This window comes from Mustela putorius, unplaced genomic scaffold (genome assembly GCF_011764305.1).
Source record: "Mustela putorius furo isolate JIRA1106 unplaced genomic scaffold, ASM1176430v1.1 tig00003972_pilon_pilon_pilon, whole genome shotgun sequence".
Taxonomy (NCBI): domain Eukaryota; kingdom Metazoa; phylum Chordata; class Mammalia; order Carnivora; family Mustelidae; genus Mustela; species Mustela putorius.
Window position 1 is genome coordinate 19,159,396 of NW_025422115.1, and position 23,702 is coordinate 19,183,097.

The 23,702-nt window shown below is 37.4% G+C and overlaps 1 protein-coding gene across 8 annotated transcripts in view; it reads right to left on the reverse strand.

Annotated features, from left to right (window-relative positions):
* Window positions 1-23,702, reverse strand: part of NEO1 (neogenin 1) — a 235,064-nt gene that overhangs the window by 156,593 nt on the left and 54,769 nt on the right. For all 8 annotated transcript variants that reach the window (XM_045070805.1, XM_045070807.1, XM_045070803.1 and 5 more), the window contains exons 2-3: window positions 7,206-7,523; window positions 1,091-1,366 (exon numbers count right to left, since the gene is read on the reverse strand). In XM_045070805.1, the coding sequence (XP_044926740.1) occupies window positions 1,091-1,366; window positions 7,206-7,523 (594 nt within the window). The remainder of the gene's footprint in view (window positions 1-1,090; window positions 1,367-7,205; window positions 7,524-23,702) is intronic.

The window sequence follows — 23,702 nt, forward strand, 5'->3', positions numbered from 1 at the left end:
TGATGACAAAGAAAGAAACTACATTTAAAAAAAAAAAAAAATCAGTTCAAAGCCCATCAAGAACACCCTCAGGCATCACTGCTCACAACACTGGGCTCACCTTGCAAGCCAAGCCAGAGACTAAAAAAAATTAGCCTATGAAATAGATGTTTATGAAAAAAGTTTGCCCTTGGGGCGCCTGGGTGGCTCAGTAGGTTAAAGCCTCTGCCTTCAGCTCAGGTCATGATCCCAGGGTCCTGGGATAGAATCCAGCATCAGACTCCCTGCTCAGTGGGGAGCCTGCTTTCTCCTCTTTCTCTGCCTGCCTCTCTGCCTACTTGTGATCTCTGTCTGTCAAATAAATAAATATCAAAAAAAAAAAAAAAAAGTTTGCCCAAACAATGTAAAGATGGCCCCATTATATTCATAAACTCAGGTTTGAAGGAAGAAATATGGACTCTGGCACCCAACGGTGGGAACGGAAGCTGAAAGGCCAGGAGACAGCAATAGGCTGTCATGTGAGCAACACGTGAGAGGAAGTTGTGAGTAAGCAGAAGGTACACAGCTGAGAAAAGACACACGAAACAGAGAAGGAGAGTCAGCAGGGGCAGAAAGAGTGAGAACCCACAAACAGAGGGAGGAAGGGGCTGAGTTTACATTAAAATGGGGAGTGCTATAAAGATCTGAGAACCCTGCTTACCGGTGTCTTCCAGGGCTGCTGTATCACTTACTACTCTGCCCATGCCCTCCATGAGCTAGCCCGAGTGAGTCCGGATTCTGACAAGAGATCAAACTATATGAAGTACCCCATTACAGGGAAGGAACAGATAGAGACTAGACAAAACACAAACTTAGTGTGTCTTTGGCCAAGAAGAATGCCACAGATATTAAACACACTTTACCACTTGATAAATTTCTACTAATGAATTCACCTAAGAGTGAATCTTTCTGGCACTTTTTCTTTTCTCTGCCTGTGAGAAACTGAGACTTCTTATGCTGACATTAATTTGTCACACCACATATTTAACAGTGCTTATTAAAAGAGATAATTCTAACAGTACAATTTTTACCCATTAATAACCATAAAACCACAAGTCCTGATAATAAATACCTGGAAGAACTTTCAATTCAGCTTCATCACTATACTTTGGAGGCCCACCACTTTCAACTATACAGCGATAAAGTCCCCCATCTCCTTCAGTAGCATTGCTGATAACCAGTGTTCCACTTGGAAGTTTGATAACTCTATCATCCAGAAGAAGAGGCTGTCTGTTCTGTTCCCACCTCACAAATGGGACCAAGTCTACATTAACTTCACAATTCAGAATTGCACTGTTCCCAGCATAAACTGAAGAAGGTTCTGGCTGGCTGGCAAATCTTGGAAGACCTGGATAATAAAGGAAAAGAAGAAATAAAATGTAGTTAAATGTTACTTTAAAATGTAGTCACAGGAAACAGGAGCAAGTCAGCCCACATGGTCATATGTATGGTCAAGCAGAAGGTCCATGGGTCAGGAAACTGGCTACAACAGGGATACAGGTCAAATAAGTAAATGTACTAGGATAACTGGAGTCACATTGCTCACAGTTGGAGAAGCAAGGTACGAATGTGGAAAAGCAGAAGGGTAGAATAAAGCCCACAGTACTGGTAGAATTGAGGCATCAGTATAAACTTAGTTTTATATAATTACACAAATACAGCTAAACACATATACAGATATAAATGTATATGTAAAATATATATACATTTCATACACAGCCATTATATACATATATATATACATGTACAAATCTCCTGGCTCTGGCCAGAGAGAGTCCAAAATCAATGCCATTTGCAATATGGACATATCAAAAGGACACAGAAGTCATTTGAAGGGAGTTTCCTCTGGTTAAAACTGGGATAATAATAATTAATGCAGAAAAGAATGAATGGATGCTAAACTCACTGGTGAAAGCTGGATGAGGAATAGGATAGAGAGAGAGTCTCAAATTAGCTCTTCCCAAAATACTTATTACTAATTAATAAAAGTACAAAATATTTAACTTTACAGTGGAGAAACACAGCATAGACCATATTAACAAAGTAATAAAAGTTAACATCACCAGGAAACAAAACATCAGACACTTCCTGATATTACACACTAAGAAGAACACAGCATCTCTTACTTCTGTGATATTCCTTCCCAAAAATGCAAAACCGGAGTCTATTCATAGGGGAAACTCAGAAAACACAAAATGAGACAAGAATAAACTAAAGAATGGTTTGAGATCAAAACAGCCTAAACTACTCAACACAACATGTAATCCTGGACCAGAAAGGAGTGGCAGAGCGGCAAATTCCTGCTTTTGTTTTTTGCTTATATTAAGAACTTTACTGATGGGGTGCCCGGGTGGCTCAGTGGGTTAAAGCCTCTGCCTTCAGCTCAGGTCATGATCCCAGGGTCCTGGGACTGAGCCCCGCATCGGGCTCTCTGCTCAGCAGGGAGCCTGCTTCCTCCTCTCTCTCTGCCTGACTCTCTGCCTACTTGTGATCTCTGTCAAATAAATAAATAAAGTCTTAAAAAAAAAAAAAAAAGAACTTTACTGAGACATCCAGTAAAATCAGAATGGTCTCTATGGTAGTAGTGTATTAAGGCTAATTTCCTAAAATTGATGGATCGTTATTTTAGCAGAGTATTTTTGTTTTTAGGAAATATACATGGATGTATTTAGGTGGGGGTAATTCCTCCCAACTTAGCCATAATAATTCAGAAAAAAAAAAAAGATTTGGGTATGTTTGTGGGGGTTATAAGGTAGACAGAGTAAAATGTTAACAACTAGGTAATCTGAGTGAAGAATATATGGGATTTCTTGGTTTCATTCTTGCAATAATTATATGAGTTTGAAATTATTTCAAAATAAAATATTAAGAAAAATGCAGATGCTACAGAATGTAGTGGTTAAGAGCCTAAGTCCTGGAGTCACATAACCTGAATGTGAATCCCAACTCTACCACTTCATGGATGTGTGACATCAGCAAGTTACTTAACCTCGAAGCCTCAGTTTCTCCATCAGTAAAATGAGAACAATACGAGGCCTCCTATGGTGTTAAAAAGGTTAATATTTAACATAAACACTTCATACATAACACACTGCCTGGCATATAAAAACTCACATAGTAGGGGTGCCTAGGTGGCATGATCGGTAAGCATCTGACTCTTGGTCATGATCTCAGGGTGTTGGGATAAAGCCCTGTGTCTGGGTCCATAGTCAGTGCAGAGCTGGCTTGTGATGCTCTCTCTGTCTCTGCCCCTCCCGCTCATGCTCTCTCTCTCTCCCCCTCTCTAAAATAAATAAGTAAATGTGGAAAAAAAAATTATTCAAATAGTAACTGCTATTATTATTAGCAGTAACATCTAAAAGGTGACTCTGAGATATGGAGAACACAACAAAATGTTTCTTTAAAGACTAGCAAACATAGTAAATTATGAGACAGTTCCAGGTTTTGTAGCTTTATGATGGTGAATTAGTCCGTATAGAAATAACATGCAAGTTATCTAGCTTTCTTACAAATTTTACTCATTTTTTTTATATCAAGGGGATACAACAACATATGTGGCATTGACAGACGAAAGATTTCTCTAAGTTTCTGACCAGGGAAAGCAGATGGAGGAACCAGTATGGACATACCATGCTGCAGCTTCCTCTGCTCACAAGTAAGAGGTCAGTTTGTCCTGCTGCTTCCAGAGAATTATGGAAAAGAGAGGGGTTAGGAGGAGCCAGATACCAGCTTCACAAGAAGAGATTAACTATGTCTGTATTCAGACCATCCCATTCCTCCACCTTTAGGCACAAAACACTCCAGCCAGGCTCCTGCCCAGACAGTAAAACAAAAATTTCTACTGTGGAGAAATGAATGCAGGGAAGACACTTCTATTTAATTTTATGAGCTACTACCTATTTTGTGTTCTTTCAAAAATTTCCCTTCTTAGTTGACTTGGCCAGAATCAGCTTCTATTGCTTGCAACCAAAGAACACTAACCAATGTTCTTTTAGAATGGCTATGTGGCAGTATCTCCTTGAAAAAAAAATAGTTTTATTGAGATACAATTTATATACCATAACATTTATCATTTAAAGTCCACAATTCAATAGTTTTTAGTATACACACAAAGTTGTGCAACTATCACCGTAATCTAACTGGAGAACATGTTCATCATCCTCCAAAGAAACTGTGTACTCACTTGCAGTCATCCTCCATTCCCTGGATTCACCCGCCCAACCCCTTGGGCCCTTACCTCAGCCCTAGAAAACCACCAATCTACTTCTTGGTTCCCTATATTTGCTGCTTCTGGACATTTCATGTATATGAAGTCATATGATATGTGGCTTCTCTCAGCATCATGTTTTTCAGGTTGGTCCACATTGAAGTACATATCAGAATTTCATTCCTCTTTCTTGCTGAATAACATTCCATGTATGAATAGTCCACAGTTTGGTTAGCCAAACTTGACAGACTGTTCCCACTTTTTGGCTATCATGGATAATGCTGCTATAATTATTCATGTACAAATTGTTGTACAGACCTGTCTTTTCATTTCTCTGAGGTTGATACCTAGAAATGGAATTGCTCAGTCATAAGGTAACTTGATGGTTAAAATTCTGAGGAGCAGCCAAACAGTCCAGTGCTCTTTTTGAAATATACACACACACAAAGTATATTCTATGATCCAGCAATTAATACAATTACTAATTCTGATCATCTTTTCTACAGAGATTTATAAAAGACTGTTTACTATATTACTACCTTTAACATAATACAATTTTTATTCATCTAACTGTTAATCTAAAAGGGAATCTTTGGATAAATCACAGTATATCTATACAATGGACATTATGCAACTATTAAAAGAAATTTTATTCATCTCTTAGCTCAGATCTTCTTTCCTCCTGATACTCAAGCCATGAGTGAGTTAAATAACTCTCCTACAGAATCTTGTCTGCAGCCAAAGAACTGACTATATTGTATTAAAACTGGCTGTTTACTAGGACACTAGACCAAAATATGCTTCCTGAATGATATGACAGTTAAAAAGAAGGATGGACAAACCCAGCAGAGTAGAAAGAGAGGAAAAAGCAGACAACAGGTGTAACAGGCAGTGGGGAAGCCATGAGCAAAGGCCAGAGACAGAGAATAAAGGGATTTGAAAATATTCGGTACAGGCAGAGCTTAAAATGTGATGAAAGTGATCCTGCTGCTGTTGATAGAAGAGGGCAGGGACAGAAACAGGGCAGAGTGCTAAGAAATGAAGCTGGAGAGGGGTGTCTGGGTGGCTAAGTCGTTAAGCATGCGACTCCTGATTTCGGCTCAGGTGATGATCTCAGGGTCTTGGGATATAGGCCCACATCAAGCTCTGTGCTCAGCAGGGAATGTGCTTAGATTGTCTCCCTCTCCCCCTGCCCTTCCCCACTCCTCTCCCTCTCTCAAATAAATAAATAAATAAATAAATAAATATTTTTAAAGGGAGGGGGAAGAGAAAAAGAGGGAGGAAGGGAAGGAGGGAAGGAGGGAGGGAGGGAGAGAGGAAGTCAGTTAGTCAGGAAGCTGTAGAAGTGAAGGCCAGCTCATGAAACGACCTAGAGGCCTGTTCAAGAGTTTAGTCATCTACTTGATGTTGTCACTGAGGAGCTACTGAAGAGTGAGGAGAGAGCCTGACCACTGGCCTGGAAGAGGGAAAGAATGAGGCAGCGGACAGTGACAGGCTGTGTGGTGAGGGATGGTGAGGACAAGCCTCAGGACTACATACACGGGAACCAGGAAGCAGAATTCACTGGATTTGGTGAATGGCTGTGGAAGACTGCTGAAAGGAAGGAGCCACGATTAAAGCCAAGCTTAAGAACATAAATGATAAACAGCTTACCTAAGTGACACTGTAGGGGCAGCCACAATGCTAACTTATTTGTCAGCATGTTGGAGAAAGCCTGGCAAGTAGATTAGAGGAAGAAAGGGAGGGAGGGAGAGGAAGGGAAAAAGGAAGGAAAGAAAGAAAAGATGAAAGGGGTTGGGGGGGAGGAAAGACTAATAATCAAAAGAAGTGACTTTTTTCCCCTTTTCTTTTTCCATCCTCAGTCTGTGATTAGGGAATAATTATAGTAGCTTTATATCACACTCAAATCCAGCTTCAAGTATCTGGTGATCATTCTCTGAATGAATCATATTCTGAATGAATGAGCAGATACAGCCTGGAGTGAGTGGGAAATGGGGAACCATCACCCTACAGTGGCAATGAGATGGGAAACTACTCTGTTCTTCATGTTCTTTATTTTTCATTTTTTTTTAAAGATTTTATTTATTTATTTGACAGAGAGATCACAAGTAGACAGAGAAGCAGAGAGAGAGAGAGAGAGAGAAGCAGGCTCCCTGCTGAGCAAAGAGCCCCCTGCAGGGCTCGATCCCAGGACCCTGAGATCATGACCTGAGCCGAAGGCAGCGGCTTAACCCACTGAGCTACCCAGGTGCCCCCCGCATGTTCTTTTTTTACATGTCAGCATTTTACCAAGATGAATATAAATATGAGACTTAAACATAAGACCATTTTTATACAGTGTGACCCTTAACAATAACTACTTCCTCTAGTACTCGAGTGAAGAAACACTGACCTGAAGAAGACCAGTGTCTACTATAAGGCAGGTATGACTTATTCAGCTTACACTTCCATTATTCTTCAAATAAGAATGCTCTAAAAGGGAGTGAATGTTTGTCTCTTTACAACTTCCTGCTCTTCACCTTAATACCCACATCCCACAGGTTTTTAAATAATTAATCGAATTAAACGTCATTTCCTTGGCTGGGACATAAGGGAACCAAGATTCTGGTGACACTGCAAGCTTTACAAAGCCATACTAAGTGGTTATGCTGGGGAGGATAAAAGTTAGCAATCAAAGGGAATCAATTTTCCTATATGACTTCCTCCGTCATTTCCAAGTTAAAAAGAAGAAAAGAATGGACTTAATACTTCTGACTGCAACTATAAGCCATCTAAATGACAGAAAGAGTTCATTCCCTATGGCACTAAGCAAGTCTTAGCATAATGCCATGCACCTAGCAGATGCTCAACTGGTACTTGTTAAATGCGTACATTTCTTGTCACCAGTTAAATGAAAACTCTAGGATAATACTGCTTTTCATGAAGATATACCTTTCATAAAAATTTAAAAATACAAATAAATTATTTTTTAAAAACGTACCTGCTACTGTGAGCTTGGCTGTTCTGCTGACAATAGTTCCAAGACTCTCAACAGTGGCCACACACTGATAATAACCTTCATCAGGTTTATTGTGTTTGGAATGCACCACATTGCTGATAAATAAAGACCCATCTGAGAGAAGCTGGCGTCGGTCATCTGATACTAAGTTTAAAAAAGTTCCATCTTTCTTCCATTCAATTTTTGGAGAAGGTTCAGAATATGCTGAACAGTTCAATATAACAGATGAGCCTCTAACTGAGAGTGTATCCACTGGTTCCACCAGAAAATAAAATGGAGTGAATGTTCGAATGCTGGATCCTACAAAAATAATAAAAAGAAAAAAGTTAAGCAAAGCTTTCTTCTTCTATTTCTGTAAGAAAATATAATTTGTATAAAAGTTATTGTTAAATAATTATGCTCTTTGGATATAATACTTGAAAGTCATTTCACTGTAAGTATCCAATAAGTAAAATTTCTTTTACTAGGAAATCAAAATACAACCCCTTTAAAAGATGAAAAAAAGACCCTGACAGATGAGATAACCCAAATTTGTTAGATTACATGAATATCTAATGAAAGATTTCAAACCCTACAATGGGATTTATAAATATTTAAAATTATTTTATTCAAAGTGAAATTTTCTATGAAACATAAAAGCACAAAATTGAAATGATTCTTTGTTATTAATAAGGTATGTATTTGTTTCATAAATTTACCATAAATACACTATGTCCATTTTTCTAGTGGATTACTCATTCTATTGACCTAGCAATCTTTGGGCCTAGCAACCATGTTTTGCAAATATTCCTTTTTCCACTTGGACTTCATTTTTATTATAAGAAAGCAAATTTTAACTCATAAAATTAAATGTTATACTCAAAAAGATTTTTATCCCAAGATTATAAAAAAATTTCAGCTTTGTTTTGTGCTAGTACTTCCATGATTTCATTTTCTACATTTAATCTTCATCTGTAACCCATTTTTTAAGTAAGGAGCTCACAACCCTGAGATCAAGACCTGAGCTGAGATCAAGAGTCAGATGCTTAACCAACTGAGCCACCCAGGTGCCCCTAGAATTCATTTTGCTGTAAAGAGCACAAAAGGGATCGGTTTAATTTTTCTAAGTCCTTGGCCAGTTCCTTGAACATGAGAAGAACATATTTTTTTTTTAGAATTTGCTATAGGAACCTTCATACTGTTGTCCAGAGTGGCTGTACCAGCTTGCTTTCCCACCAACAGTGTAAATAGGTTCTCCACATCCTCACCAACATTTATTGTTTCCTGTCTTGTTCATTTTTGCCATTCTAACTGGCATAAGGTGGTATTTCCAATGGCTAAAAATAGAATTGCTGTGACCCAGCAATTGCACTACTAGGTATTCACCACAAAGATACAGACGTAGTGAAAAGAAGGGGCATATGCACCCCAATGTTCATAGTAGCAATGCCCACACTAGCCAAACTGTGGAAGGAGACAAGATGCCCTTCAACAGAAGAATGGATAAAGATGTGGTTCATATACGAATGGACTATTACTCAGCCATCAGAAAGGATGAATATCTGCCATTTGCAATGACATGGATGAAACTGGAAGGCATTATGCTAAGTGAAATAAGTCAACCAGAGAAAGACAATTATCATATGGTTTCACTCATATGCAGAGCATAAGGAATAGCACAAAGGACCATAGGGGAAGGGTGGGAAAACTGCATGGGAAGAAATCAGAGAGGGAGACAAACCATGAGAGACTCTGGACTCCGGGAACCAAACTGAGAGTTACAGAAGGGAGGGGGGTGTGGGATGGGGTAGCCAGGTGATGGGTATTAAGGAGGGCAGGTGTTGTGATGGGCACTGGGTGTTATATGCAATGAATGAATCATTGAACACTACATCAAAAACTAATGATGTACTATTTTTTGTCTAACTGAACATAGTAAAAAAATTTCTATAAATCTTATATTCTCAGCCAGATAAAACTTTCCAACTGAAAGCTATACCTCTTTTAAGAAGAGTACCGACCAACTCCCTTGTAATCACACTGTAATCAGTTCTAATGTGATTTCTTCATGTGAACAATTAGGGAGGCTTAATCCAATAGATGAAACCAAGACTGTTTTTAAAATATATCTACACACCCCCTACCTATAATTTATTTACACTATGAATTTAAGAATGACACTAGTTCTTTACTACATAATGAAAGAGTGGTTCTAAATAAATATGAAATACATTGGTAGAGGGAAGAGAGTAATAATCAGTTGTTTTAAATGTTTCTAAAAATGAGAATCAAATTCCAAACAGACTAATCTTCCTTTTCCAAACACCACGAAGTGGGTTCCATCCCTATTTGATGCTTATGAAATGGATTCTTTGAGTCTTAAAACGCAAATGAGCTTAGGAATTTTTCAGAAGTAACCTGACGTGATTTGCTTATTACTGTAAAAAATGCTACATTGATACTATAAAAATATCAACTCCAGGGCAATACAAAATAATAGCTAAACTAAGAGAAATTACTCTTATACCATTCCTGTATAATGCTATATCTTTATTATACTACCCAAATTAAACAATTCAGGAACTTAAGAAATAAATGTATTAGACTGGCAATCAAAAATGCAAATTATCAACTTAAAATAATTATTAATAAAAAATTCATTTTAAAATTTGACAGCTTTTGTCATTTAAAAAATATTAAGTACATAAATGTAAATGTTTCACAACTTAGTATTATTCTATCCTGCTTTTGATTTTTTTTTTAAGATTTTATATTTATTTGAGAGCGAGAGAGAAAACAAGCCACGGGAAGAGCAGAGGGAAAGGGAGAAGCAGACTCCCCACGGAGCAGAGAGCCCCATGTGGGGCCCCATTCCAGGACCCTGGGATCATGACCCAAGCCTAATGCAGATGCTTAACCAACCAACCAAACCACCCTGACTTTCTTGCATTTTAAAAGTCCATATCAAGCAAGTTGAACAAGAGTATATGCCTTCAAAAAAAATTTTTTTTTAATTACAGGGAAGTTTACAAATGCCTCTGAAAAATCAAGGCCCTTCAAAATTTGACCACAAATATACACTCTATATTACTTAGAATACAGCATTACTTAAATATTTATGTATAGCATCTTTGTATTTTATTCCCTCAATAAATACACAGTGACCTAAGGTACAGTTCCTTTGCTTAAAATCCCTCAAAGGCTTGCCACCGTCATTTACTAACTAAACAAACTCCCTAAGAGAACTTGCAGGTCACTGTGTGATTTGGCCTCTGCCTACTCTTCAGCCTCCCCTGAGCATCACTCTCCCCTCACCCTCTAAGGCTTGCTGCATCTGTCACCCGCCTCCACAGCTCCTGCCCTCTTTGCACAAGCTATTCCCACCATCCCTCCCCCGTTAACTCCCAAGTCTTCCTTCAAGCTCAGCTTAAATACTACTTTCTCAGAAATGCTGTCTGTCTCTGTGCCCAGACAAGATTAGTTCCACCTTGTTACAAGCCAGCATGGCACACAGTACCTACATAGCACTTCAAATGTTCTTAATCTTTAAATATTTGTATTAACTTGTTTGTTAGGGCACAGAAATTCTCAGTTTCTTGGCTCCAGGAGCCCTTATTTTTTAAAAATTTTCACGAATTCCCTAAGCTAAAAGAAATACCTAACAGTTTTATGTTATAGTTAGGACATAAATACTGACTCATTTGTTTGAACCCAACAAGTTAGTATCTTATTGAAAAAAATAATGCAGACAAATTGAAAAATATTTTAACTTTTGAACAATTAGTTATTATGGGATGTGTGCACTAACTGGACACTGCATCAGTTCTCAAAACCTTGAAATCAAATCGGATACTGCCATCCTCATTTCCTGATTTTTGCATGGTATTTGGTTTTTATCCAAGCGAGCACCAAAACCCAATTTCATAAACATCACAGCACTCAAATGAAGGTAGTACAATTAAATGTTGAAACTGTAAACTACCTTCACCTCAAAGTTCGCACAGTGTCCAGCAGGTGTCACTTCATTTCCTTAGAAAGCTTAACATATCCCTGGGAGTTGTGTGGAGGTGCCTTGGGGTATCTTGAGATAGAGTTTAGGAAAGGATGGTATTAATCTTTAGATGATACAACCAGACAACCTCTAAGAACTTCCACTGCTTGAAGTATATCAATGAGACCACAGGTTCCATTCCAATACTAGCCAATTGGTATCACTTTCTTCTATGATAAAACTAACAAACAGGTGTTTGTAAGTTTTGATGAGTCCTTAAAAAATTATATAGAAGACCAAAGAAAGCCAAGAAGAGCTAAAATAATTAAGAAGAACAAAGTAAAGGGACTGCACTCATCAGTTTTCAGTATTTATTAAGTCACTATGGCTCTGGAGTGGGGATAAACAGAGCTCCATAAGCTAGAGAGCCATGAAATAGAGCCATAGATAGATATAGAATATATATTCAAATATATATATTTAATGTATAACTATAAATCCAAATATAAATTTATATGTATTATAAATATATATAATTTATAAATACATATCCAAATATATATATTTGAAAGCTTAAGATTCAAAAATATATGTACATCTATAGATATACATATATTTGGAAACTTAATACTTAATATGCAACAGAGAATGCATTTTACATCAACTGGGGAAAAGGATGAACTACTCAATGTTTCTAGGACAACTGATTATCCACATGAGGGAAAAAACAGAAGCCTACTTACAACAGGTAATAACAGTAAACACTTAACATGTTTCTATGTATCAGAGACTGCTCTAAACATTCTCTACATACCAACTACTCATTTAATCTCCACTACAATCTAATGAAAGGTACTATTATGATCCTCATTTTAGAGGAGAATACTAAAGCACAGAAATGTTAAATACCTTGTCCCAGGTCACACAGGTAGTAAGTAACAGAACCAGGCTGTGATCTTAACCACACTACACTATAAAGCCATTCATATACATATAGAAAAATACATTTGAGACCTACAGAAAAAAAAAACTAGGTAAAAGACTTTTAGGGGGCGCCAGGTGGGTCAGCTGGTTAAGCATTTGTGTTCAGCTCAGATCATGATATCAGGGTCCTGGAAGGGAGCCCCAAGTCAGGCTCCCTGATTGGCAAGAAGTCGGCTTCTCCCTCCCTTTTTGCCCCTCTACCCTTCCCCACCCCCAGCTTGTAGTCTCTCTCTGTCTCTCAGATGAATAATAAATAAATAACTAAATAAATCTTTAAAAAAAGATTTTAGGAAAATACAAAGATAACCCTGGAGTCAGGTAACCTTTCAAATCAAAATAGGGAACTTCAAAGTTAGAAAAGGCATTTTTCACTTCATTCTATTTAAATTTTAAAAACTTTAAGGCAAAAATATCATAACAAAGCAAAATATGACAAGACTGAGAGGAAATATATCACACACAACAAAGAATTTTAAAAGTCACATCACAAAAAATGGATACGGCCATATTCCAATAAACCTCTATTTATAAAAACAAGCAGCATGAAGAATTTGATCCATTGACTATGGTTTACTGACTCCTCCTGCCTTAGAATATTTAGCCAGGAAAAAATAAACGAGCCACATATCAGCTGATCTGGAATGAACTCCAAGAAAAATGAACAATGCAGACAAGTATAAATAATAAAATGTCATGTGCATATGATTGAGCACTGAGAAAGTAGAAGTATACCAGGTTGTTACCACTGATTTAGTGGGAGGAGATGGAGGAGGTGGGTAGATAACAATCTTCAAGCACATAGAATATAATTTCATAACAAAAATCAATTTGTGTGTATAATCCCCTTTATAAATATTACACATGTTTATGGTAGGTGTGTTCACACTTGTGCAAATACCTAACGGTAAATTTTTAAAATACTAGTCATTAAAATGTAGATTATCTCAGGGTGGTGAGATTTTGGCTGACGTTTAATTTTTTCTTTCACCTTGCTATTGTGTGAATATTTTACATGAAACACAGTATTGTTCAGCAGAAATAAAGCTATTTTCATATACAGTCTGCATAGGAGAGGGACAATATGAAAAGTCTGGGGCATATTCATATGCCCCTATTCAAAAATTATTAAAATAGATGTCCTGTTAAATAAAAAATACCCAAGTTTGAAAAGCATATAGTATGACCCCACTTACATAAAAACATATACACATGTACATATATGTGTGTATGCATATATTTAAATGTAAATAATGTAGGGAAGGGGTGCCTGGGTGGCTCAGTACGTTAAGTCTGACCTTTGATTTCAGCTTAGGTTATGATCTTGGGATGATGGTGGGACCGAGCCCCGTATCAGGCTCTGAGCTCAGCAAGGAGTATGTCTGAGATTCTCTCCCTCTCCCCGCTCATACCCATGCTCTCTTAAAATAATCATTGAACGTATATCAAAAACTAATGATGTACTATATGCTGGTTAACTGAACATAAAAAATAAATAAATTAATTAAAAGGATCATGATGAAAGTCTTAAAATTTTTTAAAATTAAATAAATAAAATATTTAAAAAATAATAATGTAGGGAAAGGGCTAAAAGAATAAACACTGAATAGTTTAACAATGTTTTCTGGGGTACTAGTGGGATTCAGCTACTGATGGAGAGCATACAGGGGCGGCGTGGAGGCTTTTTGCTCCATGGATTTCTGCACTGCTTACTTCTTAAAATATGAACAACTGCTATGCATTCCTCTGGTCATCTATGTCTGTTTAATAACAAAGTAACTTTTTGTTATTGGTAGTAAATAATCCTTTCTTGGGACAAAAGATTTTTTTCAAAAAAGATCTATCACCATTTCTTTGTTAATTTTTATTTAAATTTTAGTTGGTTAACTTACAGTGCAATATTGGTTTCAGGAGTAGAATTCAGTGATTTATCACTTACAACACCTAGTACTCAGATCTATCTCCGCTTATTTAACCATTTTTCCTTTGTCACAGTAGAAAAGTTATCAGACACTCACTCCTTAGCTGACTTTGTATAAAAACTGGCCTATACTTCCCACCAGGTTCCTAATTCCCTATCCACTTAAATTTGCTTAATTTCAGTTTACTATGACCACAGTCATGATACCCACTATCCTGAAACAGGCTTATCGATCCTGTCTGATCTCTTCTACATTCCCCGGTCTCCGCAAATTTCTCACTTTTTAATGGAATAGCTCTCACTTCTTGATAGACTATTCCTCACTTTTTTTTTTTATTCCTCACTTTTTGATAAAATACTTCACACTTCTTGATAGAATTCCATCTTATGAAAGGAAAATATCCACAGGGAACTTATCTCAGTTGTAATTCCCCCACCCCCAAATATCAACAAATTGTATCACTCACTGCACACCAACATGGCCAATAATTCTAAATTTTATCATGCCCAGAGTTAAAAAATAACATACAGTATTTGAATACTGGCAGAAATAAAATGAAATCTGTCTTACTGCCCACAGAGGTTCAAAGTTTGACAGCATCAGAAATGCAGGACAGAAAGATAAGCCAGCCTTTTTACATACTTATGAATGTAAGCATAAGTTACTCATCCTTTAACAATCGTGTCTTCAATATAAGCTAAGAAACTAATGCCAGAGGACTTCATACCTCTTTTACTCCTTAATAACTTTACTTTTGACTACCCTATCCTATCCACTCAGTCTGTAAATTCTACATTTTATCCTTCCTGAGCCTTTGGTGTCCACTCTTGCCATATAGCTTACTGTCCCTGGTTTCAAGTTCTCAATTTAAAATCAGAAAGTCTAAAAATTAGAAAGTTAAAATAATAGTCAATTCAAAGTACTCAAAAAGATAATATATTCACATTCCTGATTAAGAACAAGCAATACTTTAAAGTTAAATGTTTTCCACTTTCTTTTGCTGCATAACAATTAGGGCCCCCAGCTCCAGAGCTCAGCCCCCCTCTGCCCTGACAGCCAGTTTCTCCAAAGACTGAATCTAGAGAGACGCAGAACTCCTTTCCTGGAACTGCAAGTAAGGCATGTGGTTAGCTGTTACTATTACATGGATGGTTTTATTTGCGTGATATACATATACCATGAAAAACTGTCATGGTACGGGTATAAAACAGAGATGTCAACTTCTAACCAAAGCTGGAGCTGAAATTGTTTTTCAGGCTACTAATACCCTATTAGGGAAATTCAATTTGATTATTCTAATTTATAGCATCTACTTTCCCAACCATTTCCCTCAAGTGAAAAATATCTGAAATTGTTTATTCAAGAAACATTTGTTATAATGAGAATGCTTTCCTTTTCTTCAATTTTCAGCCTCCCACCTCTCCCCTCTCCCACCAAAAAAAAAAAAAAAAAAAAAAACCAGCCACAGTGGAAAACTCTTTTGTAAAATGAAGTCAAGCAAACATAATTTTGAATTCTAGCTCTGCTATTCTAGCTAATTTCTCTGTGTCTAAAATTCTCTCCCTTGTGAAACAGGAAAAAAAATGCCCTCCTTTCAAGGAAATCTCTGTGAGGACAGGTATAAAGCCCCTATCCTACTGCTTGGCAGATAACAAGTCCATAAGAAAAACTTCAAAAGCCTACAATGTTTTCTCCCAAACTGCTAATACCTAGCACCTTAGTTTTCACCAATCCCACTTCAGAAACTGCTATGCAAAATATGGACCATATTTTTTTTTACTTCTAATCACATTTTGACAATTACATATAATGTTAAGTGATCTTAAAACTCAAGTCTAAACATCTTTCTCCTCTGCCTAATTTTGAAACAGCTCCCCCATTACTCTAAATGTAAAATCCAATCCATTACCATGACATTCAAAAGGGGCTGAAAGATCTGGTCCCTGCCTCTCTACAACCTAATCTCCCATCATGCTCCCTCCAACTCAACAAGCTCTGGTCACATTCTTCAAGTTCTTGAACAAGCCATGTTCTTTCCCATCTTACAGCTTTTGCCTCTGCTATCCCCTCTGCCTGAACACTGGCTCTGCACCCACCCTTCCATCACACAGTTAGCTAGCTTCCTCTCACCTTCCATGTTTCTACCAACTGTCACTTGTACAGAGGCTGTCCCTGACAACTAGCTCTGTGAAGGTTCTAGTCTCCTAATCCTACCTTTTATATGCTCTTCCCAGAAATTCACTGTCTCTCTTTTTTTAAGGCCTGCTTTCCCTGGCAGAAGGCTAGAAAACTGGATAAAATAAAACCAAAAATAGGGAAAGAGACTCATTAGAAAAGGCAGAGGAGAGAGACAGGTAAATAAAGAAAACCCGAGCTTGGTCTTCTTTTATATTCTTAGTAAAGGAAGAGAGACTGGATCATGTTGAAAGATGGAAAGAACCAGTACAGAGGGTGAAATCAAATATTCAGGCCAAAAGATGGTTAAGACTGTGATCGAGGCCGTTAGCCATTAAGGAGTAACAGAAACTAGACTTACCATCCTGCCTTAGACAACTAGAAAACTGGACAAAAATCAATGAAACTGTTTTTTTCAGACACTGGACAACATAAAATGCAGGACTGTGACCCCTGATAGGAAACAAATAAGATGAGCCATAAAATCACCCCATTTACCCTGCAGATATCCCTTCCAGTCCTCAGCATGAGAAAGGGAAAGCACAGAGACCTCTGAAATCTCACAGTTAAAGAAACAGATCAGAGTTGAGGAGGCCAACGTTACTACAATCTGCAGAGTAGAAAAAAGGAGGCGCTGCTGAGAGAGATGCACACGACCTCTGGAGTTTAGCAATAAGAGTCCCCTTGAATCTGTGGATGACCACTAATGTACATATGAGAGACTGAAGTTGTACAAAGTATATCTCCTAACCACAATGGAACTATACTAGAAATCAGTAACCAATAGCTGGAAAATTCTAAAATATTTGGACATTAGGGAATGTACTACTAAATAACTCACAGATCAAAGAAGAAATCACATGAGAAATTACAAATTATTCTCAACTTAATGAAAATGAAAATACAGCATGTCAAATTCCCTAAAGCAATGCTTTGAGGGAAATTTCAAGTGTTAAATGTCCATATTAAAAAAAGCATATCATGATGATTCACAGACCTGTACCCCTGGGGTAAATAATACATTATATGTTAATAAAAATAATTAAATAAAAACAAACAAACAAACAATTAATTCTGGATCAGAGAAAGGATACTTCTTTTGTTGTAACAAGAAGGAAAGATGAGGATATGAATAAGCCTGGTGTTAGCTATGGGAGTCATAGTTAATTGCTTGTACAGTCACTAAAGTAGGAGGTGAGCACAACTATTGCTGGTGTGGGCAGGCTGGGCTGTCAGGAAGGGTCAGAGTTTTGCACGTGGTGGTAAACATCTGAAGGAGCTGTAGTGAGAATGGACAGGAACACCAAAAAGGAGAACAGGATTACTGTTCTGCCCACAGGGACAGCACAGTGAGGTTGCTAACTGTATTTAAAAAGAAGTGCAAATATGAGAACGTAGATCTGCAGACTATAAAATGAAGAGAACATAGACATTTAAAACTGAAACTTCCTAAGTAGTGAGTGGCAAGTAAAAATGAAGAGGGCTGAAGAGGAAGACACCAGCACCTGGTTGTCAATAGAATCTAAGACAGGCAGGGAAGGAAATACACAAGAGTGAACAGAACACTGCTATGAGTGCTGCCGGCACAATGTGAGAATTGTGGAAGGACAGGAGACTGTGGCAAGACCGTGATACTATTTTAATGATATTTCAGCACTATCGAGTGATTACAAGGGCTGGGGTGCAATTCTAGAAGCTAGTATTTGGCATGAAAGAGAAGCCACTGGAGATAAAGAAAGTGAAGAACTGAAGATGGTACTAGAAAGTAAGTCAAGTAGATTTTCACATTTCCAGAACAATGACAGACTTGCAATAGAGAAGACTGTAAAACAAGACCTAAAGTTTTTGATGAATGAAAGTGAACATTAAGTACACAAAGAACAAGCAAAACATAAAATTTAGTGGTCTATATCTTGAAAGTGCAGCAATTTTTTGAGTAATTATTTCACATTTTTTAAAGCGATTTTCCATTATTTTTCAGTAATCAGCTATGTTTTAGAGAGCTGATATTGCTCTAAATACTGCTAATAGAGTACTCTTCTCATATGGAAAACAAGCATTACAGATTTTATGTGACTATACCACCATATGTTTATGAATTGCTACCGAGTTCAGCTAAAAAAAATTCTGAGTAAAGATGCTAATTCTTGAACACAGAAAACAAATGGCACATGAATAATTTATTGAAAGCTTTTGCTATCAGCAGCTTTACTAACAGAAGTAATATTTATGAAATCCCACAGGACAATCTAACAACTTAAATATATGCAAAAGAGAAGAACACAAGACTAAAAATCTGTAATAATGAATCTTTCAATACCAGAGCTATTTTCTGCAAAGAAAGCTGTGTGTGCATAAGCTCTCAATGCAAAGTAAACAGATGTTTCAGAAAGATCATGTCATTGTTTCACAAGGTCTGTAGACCAGGTTCTGGAATTCTTCTGTTCAACTGTGTATTTAATGATGGAAATAAACTGAATTCAAAAACTTGGTAAAGCCTGATTAGCCTAAAGCTAATTCAAGCCTACATTAGTAAGCTGTCATATTAAATCACAAATTGACATTTCATTCACTGAGTTCTTACTCTCTTGATAACATATTTCTGATAGGAAATAATCCTTGGGGGAGGAGAAAAGGAGACCAAAAATCCATGAAAGTTGTTAACAGTATCAGAAGGATAAGACATAAACCCCAGAATACTCACAATGAAACCATGTATGTATTAACCAGGCAGTTGTAAATACATCTGTGAGAGTAAAATAAGACTTCTCCATGATATAACTGCATACCATTTTCACACAGATGTAGAATTCATTACTAAAATGAAATGCAAATGGTCCTTAATCATTTTAAAAGATACTCAACTTCACTCATAATAAGAGAAATGCAAATTAAAACTACACTGAGATAGAACTATTCACTTAACATGTTGGCCAAAATACAAATTTTCCACAACATACTCTGTAGGCAAAGTACAGGGGAACAGCCTAAGGGGAATGCAAAATGGCATATCCACTAGAGAGGAAAGTTTGCAATATCTAGCACAATTATAACTGCATTTTCCCTTTGACTTAGTAATCCCCATGTCTATGAATCTATCCCGAAAATACACTGACCAAAATACGAAAATAGGTACAAGCAAGAGAAACCACTGCAGCACTATGCAAAGCAGCAGCAGGGAGAGAGCCCTGAACACATGGTGGTTCACGGATAAGTGAGGTACTGTGTAGCTACAAACCCGGTAACAGAGTAACTTTATCTTCTACCAGGGAGTGATCCCTAGAATAAATTAATTGGAAAAGCAACACTGGAGAGAAGTGGGTATATTTATCTAAGAGAGATGGGATAGTAATAGATGATACACATGTAATTTTTAACCCATACAGGGGAATGAAATACAGTTAGAGGAGACAGGAATTGAAGCTAGATGTCTCTGAACAGAACTTGTACATACAAGTTTGGGATCGAATGTTGTATAAATTTATAATACAAAACTAAATCTTAGAGATCCCTAAATATTGAAAATGGTGATGAAACAAGCCTAAATCTCTAGTTGTCATTATGACCATCCAGACAGGAACTATCACAAGACAATTTAAGAACACAATAACCAAACTATACTTAGTGGAATATGCCCTAAGGACCAAAGAGACTGCAAAAAATTTTAACTATTTTAATAGCCATTTTGTTGTAGTTACTATTGGTAATGTTATTCTGAGACTGGTGGGTGTATGTGCGTGTTGTAGGATAAAGCAAATGAGTAATTTCATTAATGTCATGAAGAACAGGATTCTCAAAAAACAAGCAAACCAACCAACCAACCAGGATTCTCAGTGTGGAAGAAAAGCAATATAGATGTAAAATCAATGAGGTGATCTGTTGGAATGATTAAAATCAACAACACAAGAAACAACAGGTGTGGAGAAAAAGGAACCCTTGTGCAGTGTTGTGGAGAATGAGAACTGGTGCAGTCACTCAGAAAAACAGTATGGAGGTTCCTCAAAAAGTTAAAACTAGAAGTACCCTTTGGTCCAGCAATTCCACTATTGGGTATTTATCCAAAGGATACAAAAACACAAATTCAAAGGGATACGTGCACCTCTCTGTTTACAGCAGCATTATTTACAACAGCCAACATAAGGAAGCAGCAGAAGCAGCCATCAATAGATGAATGAATAAATAAGTCGTATATATATTCAGCTCTATTAAAACAATGAGATCTAGCCATCTGCAACAACATGGATGGAGCTAGAGAATATAATGCTAAGCAAAGTCAGTCAGTCAAAATTAAAAAAAAAAAAAATGAGCAAAGGAGAACAAAGTGAGGGAGACATACCAAAAATCACTCTTAACTACAGAGAACAAATTGGTGGTTACCAGAGGGAAGGTAGGTGGGGGATGGGTAACACAGGTGATGGGGATAAAGGATTGCACTTGTGACGAGCAACAGGTGTTATATGAAAGTTCTGAATCACTATTTAAAAAAAAAATCAATGAGCTAAAGTAAAAACCATCTATCCCTCCGTTTTAATCTTTTAAAAAATTTTTTATAAATATGTAATATAAGTTTTATCCCCAGGGGTACAGGTCTGTGAATCACCAGGTTTACACACTTCACAGCACTCACCATAGCACACACCATCCCCAATGTCCATAACTCCACCCCTCTTCTCCAAACCCCCTCCCCCCAGCAACCCTCAGTTTGTTTTGTGAGATTAAGAGTCACTTATGGTTTGTCTCCCTCCCAATCCCATCTTGTTTCATTTATTCTTCTCCTACCCCCTTCACCCCCCAAGTTGCATCTTCACTTCCTCATATCAGGGAGATCATATGATAGTTGTCCTTCTCCGATTGACTTATTTCGCTAAGCATGATACCCTCTAGTTCCATCCACGTCGTCGTAAATGGCAAGATTTCATTTCTTGTGATGGCTGCATAGTATTCCATTGTGTATATATACCACATCTTCTTTATTCATTCATCTGTTGATGGACATCTAGGTTCTTTCCATAGTTTGGCTATTGTGGACATTGCTGCTATAAACATTCGGGTGCACGTGCCCCTTCGAATAACTACGCTGGTATCTTTAGGGTAAATACCCAGTAGTGCAATTGCTGGGTCATAGGGTAGTTCTATTTTCAACATTTTGAGAAACCTCCATGCTGTGTTCCAGAGTGGTTGCACCAACCTGCATTCCCACCAACAGGGTAGGAGGGTTCCCCTTTCTCCACATCCTCGGCAGCATCTGTCATTTCATGACTTGTTAATTACAGCCATTCTGACTGGTGTGTGGTGATACCTCATTGTGGTTTTGATTTGTATTTCCCTGATGCCGAGTGATATGGAGCACTTTTTCATGTGTCTGTTGGCCATCTGGATGTCTTCTTTGCAGAAATATCTGTTCATGTCTTCTGCCCATTTCTGGATTGGATTATTTGTTCTTTGGGTATTGAGTTTGCTAAGTTCTTTATAGATTTTGGACACTAGCCCTTTATCTGATATGTCGTTTGCAAATATCGTCTCCCATTCTGTCAGTTGTCTTTTGGTTTTGTTAACTGTTTCCTTTGCTGTGCAAAAGCTTTTGATCTTGATAAAATCCCAATAGTTCATTTTTGCCCTTGCTTCCCTTGCCTTTGGCGACGTTCCTAGGAAGATATTGCTGCGGCTGAGGTCGAAGAGGTTGCTGCCTGTGTTCTCCTCAAGGATTTTGATGGATTCCTTTCTCACATTGAGGTCCTTCATCCATTTGGAGTCTATTTTCGTGTGTGGTGTAAGGAAATGGTCCAATTTCATTTTTCTGCATGTGGCTGTCCAATTTTCCCAACACCATTTATTGAAGAGGCTTTTTTCCATTGGACATTCTTTCCTGCTTTGTCGAAGATTAGTTGACCATAGAGTTGCAGGTCTATTTCTGGGCTCTCTATTCTGTTCCATTGATCTATGTGTCTGTTTTTGTGCCAGTACCATGCTGTCTTGATAATAACAGCTTTGTAATAGAGCGTGAAGTCCGGAATTGTGATGCCACCAACTTTGGCTTCCTTTTTCAATATCCCTTTGGCTATTCGAGGTGTTTTCTGGTTCCATATAAATTTTAGGATTATTTGTTCCATTTCTTTGAAAAAAATGGATGGTATTTTGATAGGAATTGCATTAAATGTGTAGATTGCTTTAGGTAGCATAGACATTTTCACAGTATTTATTCTTCCAATCCAGGAGCATGGAACATTTTTCCATTTCTTTGTGTCTTCCTCAATTTCTTTCATGAGTACTTTATAGTTTTCTGAGTATAAATTCTTAGCCTCTTTGGTTAGGTTTATTCCTAGGTATCTTATAGTTTTGGGTGCAATTGTAAATGGGATTGACTCCTTAATTTCTCTTTCTTCTGTCTTGTTGTTGATGTAGAGAAATGCAACTGATTTCTGTTCACTGATTTTATATCATTACACTTTACTCAATTCCTGCACAAGTTCTAGAAGTTTTGGAGTCTTTGGGTTTTCCACATATAGTATCATATCATCTGCGAAGAGTGATAGTTTGACTTTTCTTTGCCAATTTGGATGCCTTTAATTTCCTTTTGTTGTCTGATTGCTGAGGCTAGAACTTCTAGTACGATGTTGAATAGCAGTGGTGATAATGGACATCCCTGCTGTGTTCCTGACCTTAGCAGAAAAGCTTTCAGTTTTTCTCCATTGAGAATGATATTTGCGGTGGGTTTTTCATAGATGGCTTTGATGATATTGAGGTATGTGCCCTCTATCCCTACACTTTGAAGAGTTTTGATCAGGAAGGGATGCTGTACTTTGTCAAATGCTTTTTCGGCATCTATTGAGCATATCATATGGTTATTGTTCTTTCTTTTATTAATGTGTTGTATCACATTGATTGATTTGCGGATGCTGAACCAACCTTGCTGACCTGGAATAAATCCCAATTGGTCGTGGTGAATAATCCTTTTAATGTAGTGTTGAATCCTATTGGCTAGTATTTTGGTGAGAATTTTCGCATCTGTGTTCATCAAGGATATTGGTCTGTAATTCTCTTTTTTGATGGGATCCTTGTCTGGCTTTGGGATCAAGGTGATGCTGGCCTCATAAAATGAGTTTGGAAGTTTTCCTTCCATTTCTATTTTTTGGAACAGTTTCAGGAGAATAGGAATTAGTGCTTCTTTAAATGTTTGGTAGAATTCCCCTGGGAAGACGTCTGGCCCTGGGCTTTTGTTTGTTTGGAGATTTTTGATGACTGTTTCAATCTCCTTACTGGTATGGGTCTGTTCAGGTTTTCTATTTCTTCCTGGTTCAGTTGTGGTAGTTTATATGCCTTTAGGAATGCATCCATTTCTTCCATATTGTCAAATATGTTGGCGTAGAGTTGCTCATAGTATGTTCTTATAATTGTCTGTATTTCTTTCGTGTTAGTTGTGATCTCTCCTCT